We start from the raw sequence: 9,006 nt of genomic DNA, 5'->3' as shown, positions 1-9,006 counted from the left end.
ATAAGCCTAACAGAATTAGAGACAATTTTTCTATGTAATGTATGGATGTGGATCTCAGTAGTCACTCCTGTATGCTGAAAGGGGAAGCCTCTCTGATGAATTTCTCTTATGAATATTGAAGCAAAACTTCTCAATAAAATCCTTGCAAACTGAATCCAAGGACAAATAAAAATAGACAGACATATGTACCAGTCACTTTCAAAGCTGTAAGCAATGAGAAGCAAGATGTAAACTTCCAACTAGTTGACTAGGTGGATGGCCAGAGGCTGAGCAGCTTGGACCAGCTCAGGCTCTGACCCATCGCCCCGGTATAGTGAACCTGGCCGTGTCCTCTCTCTATTCTGTGATCCATGAAATGGTGCAACGAGTTGTATTTGCAGGGTGAGGTTGAAGATATTTACAAGTCTCTACACATAGATTTAAGTCAAGTTTGTCTCCAAACCTTAGGGTTTTGTATTTTCTGTATTTTAATTTTACTGTTACCCTTGCTTGTTGTCCTTTTTATTGCAGTGTTGGAGAAGAAGAAAGTATTTGCTTGTCCTCTATTACTGAAAAAAACTAACAAAAAGCACCATTCGGTGCAGATAAGCCATTGACAAAATCCCACAACCTTTCATGTTAAAATCTTGTAGATATTACAGATGCCTAACAAAAGCACTTTACAGCAATTCCACAGCTAACAGAGAAATGTATAACATTCCCATTGAAGTCAGAAATGAGTGATGTTTGTTCAATCTCTGAATAACAAGTTAATACATTACTTCAATATTAGGTAGAACAACAAGAAAAATAAAGAACAGAGTCATACAAATAGGAATTGAAAGGACAAAGTATTTTTATTTGTAAAGGCAAGATAGTATACATGACTGGACCTAAAATTTCAGCAGGAAATATTCAAGCTGCTTAATGGGTTGCAATGTGTCCTTTTCAGAAATCTCTTTGCCTGAACTCTTCAGAAAGTTCAGCTGGCCTGAATTTCTTTGTTTAGTGTCCTGTAAATATTCTGTGTTTTAGTGACATTCCTTCCAAAATTTAAAGCTTTAACCCTGGAAGAAAGTGCTACAAGACAATTTCAACCCCCTACAGAGGTCCAGAAATTAGTAAATTCCATGGAAAACTTGAAGTAGATCCTTCCAAAGGAGAAATTAGAATGCAGATATATATAAAATTATATAATAGAGTTAAGGAAAGATGGAACCAGAAATGTTAAATGATGTGAGGAATTGTAGAGAAGAATAGAAGAGGAAATACAGGGAAAGATACCTAACAGTAAAGGCCTTCAGAAAAAGTCTTATAAAAACTCTTACTATAGAAACTTCCTAAAATATAGATATATTCATACATTTTGAAAAGTTTAATGGAATGATCCTCCCTTGGGACAATAATATCCCTTTAAGACACCAGAACAAGTAAACCATAATAAGCTAACAAGTAAAAGGCTCAGTGTTAGGAATGGGTCACATCTCTCACATTTGGTGGACAGTGGGAGATCTCATAGATTGTCAAATAATACAGATTGTTGGCATTGCTATTGATTGCCCTCCAGAACCTGATGATCAACCCCTAAAAACTTCATACTATCACAAACCACAAAACTAGATTAATTTTCTTTTATTTTCCTCATCTAAAATATTTTCTTATATCCCTGAATTACCTTCTGTACCTACACTGGTATCTATTGTCCTTTACCACATGAACAGGAATTTTCCAAGCTGAAGTTATTCATCTTCTATAAAAAAAAACAGACTTCATCAGGCTCTTCTTACAATTACCCCAGGTTAATGTGCATATTCCACTTTCAAAGGGGATAACTGGTAAACAATTGAAGACACGTGATTTATAACTGTATATGTGAATACCTCAGAGTTTTTTCATTATCAGAATAGAGTTATATCATACAATATTCAAGAAGAATGGTTAGATTGTGATATCTGCCTATTTGTCAGGGTTGCATCATGGTTTTGGTTTTCCAGATCTCAGTCCTTTGCATCTTTAATATTTTCATCTCCAATAATGACTGAACTTCTTTTCATTCTTTTTTAAATGAGGACAGCAACTATTATACTGATCTTAATATAACATTAGTTTATGTGTTTAAGATCACAATTTCAGAGAAAATATCCTCATAAAAAACAAATTTCTTTCTTCTCAAATTGTACCTTTAGTGTTCATGATGTGATTTATTAATCTATGTTATCAAAGTTTCTCTACTATTTTGTATGTTTTAAAATGATTGCTGCTATTCTTATTATGTTGGGAGAAGTCCTTCATACATAATCTTATGAAGTGAATATCCCAGAGGCAGTAGAAAGCAGAACCACTCTGATGTGACAGTGAGTAACTGCTGATTCTTCTCAAATATCTTTTCTGCATTCCCTTTGGTAGCTGTGTAAATCACATCTGCTTCCTCTTAATCTTGCCTGAAATCTTCAGACTTCAATTAGAATATAACCACTAAGAGACGTCTTCCCATGTCCTCTGGTCTGCTGTACTGTTCTATAAAGGAGGGATAGCCTCCTTTGTTTTATACTTCTATTTTTAATGCATTAAAATGCTCTGAATTCTGAACTACAGAAGAGGGAAACCTGCTTCTTTCCTAAGATGGCCCTAAGGATGATCAAGTTGGCAGATGGGCAGACACTAGAGAAATACAGATCTGTTTGATACTTCTTTCCTACTACATTTTTGAAAGTTTAAATTAATGATATTTAAGATAGTACAATATTATTGAACTCCTATAGTTTGTTATCAGACTAAAATTTTGCTCACAGAATGGTTTCCTTTTATAAGCTCCCACAGATATCCACTCCCTTGATACAATTGATCTAATAAGTGGCACCAGTGTTTTGGCTTTGGTCTCATGTAAATTCTCTCCCTTCATTCACAGTGTTCTAAAATAAAGTTAATTGTGTCTTATGTGTTTGTCAAACTTGAGGTTCTTGAATGCACATTACAAAAGCCTACACCCAAATTATATTAAATGGACACAAAAGACTTCCATAAATTTTCACATTGAGTCTGTTTTTTCTAAAGAATTAGATTTTATTACATAGAAAGAATTCCATCATAACCATTCATACACTGAGAAGGGAAAGAAAGCATTAAAGTACTGGGTCAACATGAATGATGTCAGGAGGATATTTCTGGGTTGTGCACTCAGCACTCACTGATAAAAAATACACTCATTATTATAGGCAACTCTGCACCTCAAGACCTTGAGAAAAGTGTCAACCTTATGTGTATCCCTTTTCAGGCAACGGCACAGGTTAAAAAAGGTAAAGAGGCGAGTCTCTTCATCAGATGACTGCAAATCTGACACTCCGGACCAATCAGGGTAGGAATCTTCTTCATATTCAACCTGGGTCTAAGCATCAAATGAACAGGTATTATTGACATTATCCTCTCTCTCTCTCTCTCTCTCTCTCTCTCTCTCTCTCTCTCTCTCTCTCTCTCTCTCTCTCTCTCTCTCTCTTGCTCTATCTCCCTCTCTCTCTCCATGTGTGTGTGTAATATAAATTATTTCAGTATCAGTGGTCAATTTTGGACAAAGTTCCCCCAGTGACATATTCTTTCATTTTTGAGAGAGTGTTCCATATTTTACCTGAAACTTATGGCACATTTCCTTAGGTCTAATTGCCTATTCTGAGAGCTCAAAAGAGAAGACACCATATTGACATTAAACACCTGGGCTCGGGTATTTAAACATGGAATCCAGGCACTAATGGTAAGAGACATTTCTCAGTTCATATTCCTTGTATATTTTTAATGAACTTTAGTAGGATATGGAGGATTATTATTTGTATTGAGAAACATTGGAAATTTGTTTAAAGGCTTAGACACCAACACATAAATTGAAGACAGTATTAATATGTATATTCTGCCATGTAACTGATTTCAAATGAGATATATCCACACACAAGTAGATAGACAGTGAATCAGCAAGACTGTATTTGGCTGTATGAATGGAATTAACTAAGAATAAAGGAAAGGGCTAGTATCATCCTTTCACTTTGTGTATTCTTGCATGCTCTCAATACTTTGCCGGATGTGTCATTCAGACCATATGGCTTTTGGTGGAGTACCATAATCCTTTCCTGATTTTCAGATAAATCCATTCTATACTTTACATACTTTATGAATCCTTGCACATGAGCAGTATATTTCACTTAATGCATTATGGTACAAGTGATCCAGGTATTAACTGCTCTAAGATCAACTGAGTTAGGTGGAGTGTCCACCAAATTCCAGAAAGCTAACTAGGAGTCACACAACTGTTTTCTACAGGGGTCACTGTTCCATGGGCTTTGAAATAGCCTTGTATTTGAGTGTCTCAAAATTGTTTTGAATTACATAATTTGCAACTTTATGAATAGGTTAAACAAAGATGTGTCGAAAGAGCTTACCCTGTTTAGGATGGTCTCAAGCCCCTCCAGAAGTATATGATTTCTGTCCTTCACAGCAGTGGCTGTTTTCAGCATATTATCAGAAGCTCCTGGGAGAGTAGGCACTGAAGACACCAGGTATTTCAGTGGTTCTTCCCAGGCATGAGTAATGTTGATGATTGCTTTCAGGAGGTCTTCAGTCTAGGAAAACATCAGTGGATATCATAGTATACTAGGTGCCACACTGCTATGTAAAGACATACGTATATTTTTCCCACAAGTGTGGCATAATACAGTATATTTTTATTAATAGTAATATGTTACTTATTATATAATATATAAATATTGCATGAATATATAATTACACATACTAATTTCTACTCCATTAAATAAAACTAATTTTGACTATTCAAAATGATCATATTTTGTGTTCTTTCTACATTCTGTCATTTGTCCCTTTTGTCAGAATTCTTCTCTTGGAATGCTTATACTGTTGTTTAAAAAACTTGGTGTACATGCCTCAGTAGGTTTCCAAAGATAGGACTCAATAATATAGATGCCAACACTGTCAGGAGTCAGTGGTTCAAATGATTTTTACCCTACTGAATCAAGCTGAATTCTCATATATTTATTGAGACTTTTACAAAGAGTTGACTGGAGAAAAAGCATGTTTTTCATGTACCTGCATGATTCCCTCCACCCTTGATTCTAGATTAGTTGCCTACTTATTGACATATACAGAAGAAAATCATTGCAAAGAATTGCTTTTATTTAAACCATCTTTAGAAATCAGAATGGAATTTCAACCCAGTAAGTGTTAGCGCCAGGCCAAAGTAAAGCAAATAGCTTCTACTGTTAGAAGTTTACTATGATGTTTGTGAGGAAATGCACAAGCTATGAAAATAAAGACTAGACATGTACTCACCTAGAATTAAAAAAGTGTTTATGAATGAAATAGGCTGACCAATTGTATTATCAATCATATGGCTAGGAGAACTAGACAATAATGATTAAGAATGAATGCATGACATGAAAGAAGTTTAGTGTGCCAACTGTTTGGAACCTCATTTTATTGTCTTCTTAAAAAATTTAATCGTAGAATGTTTGTCACCATTAAATATTTCAATCCAAAATAATTCTATTTATACTGTACAGAAAAGTAATTGGTACAAATGGTTTCTTCTTTTCCTTCTCCTTTTTATAGCCGTACTGTGCTGATGAGAACATCTTGTATCTGTGATACTTGCATTAGCAATACAAGCACCATTGCAGAGTAGTTTATGTGTGAGAGATGGATAAACAAGTAATTTTATGTAAATAAACTGATGTTTATGACAGGTAGCCAGGAGCAAGATATCATAACATATATACATTAGATCTTCAGAGTTATGTAGAATTAATCAAAACATAAGTCATTCAGAGGAACATGATACAGTCTAGAGACAAGTATTTTCTACAAATGAATTTCAGGTAACATGCAGGAAAGGCAGATTAATCAGGAAGGACTGTAGAAATAATTATGGAATACAAATAGGTACAGAATAGTTTAGAAACTTAAGAAGAAAGAACTACTCAGTTGGGTAACTTGATGCCAGAGCAATATCCTTTAATGATCACAAACACAAGGAGAGTTGTGTATTCTGTATGTTTAGTAATACGTTAAAAATGAATATCGAGTTCAGATTAAAACTTTCCTCTGACAAGCAGAAATTTCTTGTAAAAGGAGTTTCCTATGTGGACAAGTTAAACTCTGGACAATGAGTTGTCATGCATTTTACTTAGTGCTAAAATTATCAACTGTATGACATGATTGTTCTCTGACAGTTGCATCTTCTTTTATCTATTTGGTCTGAAATTAGAACATCTCTTATGTGTAAAGTAATCACACACAGCACAATTAGCCTGTGTGTAGCATTACTTGCTCAGTATAAAACAGGGATGAAACCTACTTTTGTTCCATGGACTTCTTCACGAGACTCTGGAGTAGAGATGGAAGCTGTGTGACACACGCTGAGTGGCCTGTCTGTAAACCAACTTCTCTTGAAAAAGTTTAAATTCTGGAAGAAATTAAATGATTTAATTTATTGATGATTCAGAATTGAATAGAATTAAACATGATACCTTTGATAAACTCTACATTTATGAGATGTAAGAAAAAACATGAAACAGTAGAATGATGGAAATATCATGTTCCTAAATTTTACTCACTTTATTTAAGCAATATAGTAGACAGTCCTCACATTCTGTTCACCTGTTTATTGTTTCTTTGTATTATATTTGCTACTGTTATTGTTTGGCTAGAAATAACTAAGATGCATACAAACTTCTAACTACTTATGTCTTTAAGTATAAGCTTTGCTAGCCTGAGTGTAAAAGAACTGTTATCATTTGTTCATACTTATGAATATCTTGTATTTTACTGCCACAAAATAATGTTTAATTTTTTGAAACATGAAGTATTCATTTATGATTGTGCTCTCAAATAACAGCAAGTGTCAGTGCCATAAAAAGTTCATGATAAATCTAGGATTTACTAATGCTTCTCTGATCAAAAAATAAACATAAAAATTCAGGTGTCCTTTGAAGGAACAATTCAGCCTGAGTGAAGTAAGCATTCACAAAATTATTTTATTTTTCTGTATTAACGATAAGAACATAGTTCATAAGTTATTTTTACTTGATTGTAACTCCCAGAATTTGAAAGAATTAAAGGGTTCTTTAAAATGTGGTGCATGTGAAAGGTAAGGAGAGGAGAATAAAATGTAAAAGAGAAACTAATGAGGAAAAATGACAACAGGAATGAATATTCCCCATAAATGTAGTGGAATATAATCCATATACCCAACTTTCAATGGAAATGTGCTATGTTCTTGACCCACTGACAGACTATGGCAAGGTGAGCTATGTGCCTGAGAAAGGACAGAATATATTTTCTGTCTAATGTAGCCCTTCAATATCACTAAGATACTGAAAACCATAAGCCATGATTCTTTGCATTTACAAGTTTAAGTGTATCTTTTTTATCTTGTTTTTAACTGTTTACATGGTTTCAATATTCTTCAGTTTTATTCCTCTCCATACACTAATTTCAATTCAGTTCTCCAGCACTATTTATCATCTTATCTGTATGTAAGGAATCCCATAAAGACAGTTATTATTGAAGTTAATATAGAAAAGATTAAAGTATTATTAAATTCTTTATACTCTTTAAAGAGCTCATGAAACTTTACATGCTTCACATTCCACCTTTTACTGTATGATTCCTTTTATTGCTAATAAAATTGAATTATTTGGAATTGGATGCATGACTCATTTCCATATCATTAGTGATTAGCCATTAGAAGTCCCATTTATATAAGTATCCAGAAGCAAGGACATTACTTACAAATTCACGGTATATATCTGAAGCCAGGACAAATGTGGTATGAGAGTGTTCGACCACACGATTATACAGGGCTTCCATGGACAAAGGACCACTTGGTTTGGAGGCCACATGCTCCCAAAGAGTCAAAGTTGACACTAGCAGCAACATACACACCCCTGCTGTCAGAGAAATGGCAATGAGATAATCTATAGAAATGAGGTTACAACAGTTAAAGAAGTTGGGAGTGTACTCTGAAGGACCTCTTTTAAGAGAGTTGGGTTGATATACCTTCATACAGTATTCACTGTTACAACTGGGAAAATACAGGGATATAGCAATGTTTTGCCAGTAAAGATTTTGAAATATGTGAGAATTTTCACAGGTTGCATTTGCTCCAAAGGAGCTTCTCAAGTTTCCAAACACATGGTGTTTGATTAATTATGGGCCAGAGATTACAAATCATTATCTGCAAATATATGAAATTTCAGAAAATTAATGGTTGCCTTACATTTTCTTAAATACATTAGTACTGTACCTAATTCATTTTCCTTATATGTATCACATTTTTCTATAATGTTAATTGAACAGTTTGAGTTGTATTATTTTTTAATTTAGATGGTAGCAGTTGAAATGGAAGGTATTATAAACTGATGGTTCTTAAATACCAGTAACACTGACCTTTTTATCCTACTGCTAAAACAGAAAACATAAAATATCTATGTCTGAAACACAAGGAAGATACTTCATGAAATATTCTGAGCTCAAACATAATTTAGCAAGTGTCCTCTAGAGAGACCTTTCTGCTCTGTATTGATTGCCCCTAAACTGATCAAATATCAGTTCCCCCAAAACACAGAACAGAGCACACCAAAGAAAATATACTGTACAAAAAATCTAAGTCTTATTTAGACTTCAGTGGTGGAGGTACATGATGCGTGGCTACTTACCATGCCTTGGTAAAGACAAAGAGAGCTGCATCTTTGAGATGATCCACGACAATATGATCTTCAATTCTGGAAAGCTGCTTCACCTGTGTGCTGTCTTCAGTGAACTTTCCACCTTCCATATATATACCACCATACTGTACCCAGAGCTAGAGAGAGCTGGGGGCCAAGTTGAATCAATGTCTCAAGATGCACACCATTCTCCCCTCAGGGAGTATTAACATCCTCTTTACATTTAACATAGTTATATGTTAATATGTGTCATGCTGCATTCCCCCACTATGATCCATATAGTTCAGCCATTCTCCAAATCAGG

At 34.4% G+C, this 9,006-nt stretch overlaps 1 protein-coding gene across 1 annotated transcript; it reads right to left on the bottom strand.

The window, feature by feature from the left end:
• Positions 1–3,163: 3,163 nt before the first annotated feature.
• Positions 3,164–8,724, bottom strand: LOC121143734 (prolactin-3D1-like). The gene is made up of 5 exons (XM_040756200.1): positions 8,694–8,724; positions 7,768–7,925; positions 6,332–6,439; positions 4,404–4,583; positions 3,164–3,364 (listed from the first exon to the last, which is right to left on the bottom strand). The coding sequence occupies exons 1-5, from the start codon at positions 8,722–8,724 to the stop codon at positions 3,164–3,166; spliced, it is 678 nt and encodes a 225-aa protein (XP_040612134.1).
• Positions 8,725–9,006: the final 282 nt, after the last annotated feature.

Source organism: Mesocricetus auratus, unplaced genomic scaffold, assembly GCF_017639785.1.
Source record: "Mesocricetus auratus isolate SY011 unplaced genomic scaffold, BCM_Maur_2.0 Super-Scaffold_100013, whole genome shotgun sequence".
Lineage (NCBI taxonomy): Eukaryota > Metazoa > Chordata > Mammalia > Rodentia > Cricetidae > Mesocricetus > Mesocricetus auratus.
This window is presented reverse-complemented; position numbering and strand designations above follow the sequence as displayed.

Bases quoted from the DNA above. Each gene is read 5' to 3' on its own strand.
- LOC121143734 (XM_040756200.1), bottom strand. From the start codon at position 8,724: ATGCAGCTCTCTTTGTCTTTACCAAGGCATG. The intron at 6,440-7,767 runs GTAAGTAATGTC...AATTTCTTCCAG, and splicing joins CAGATATATACCGTGAATTT to AATTTAAACTTTTTCAAGAG. The intron at 3,365-4,403 runs GTAAGCTCTTTC...TTTGATGCTTAG, and splicing joins TTGAGACCATCCTAAACAGG to ACCCAGGTTGAATATGAAGA.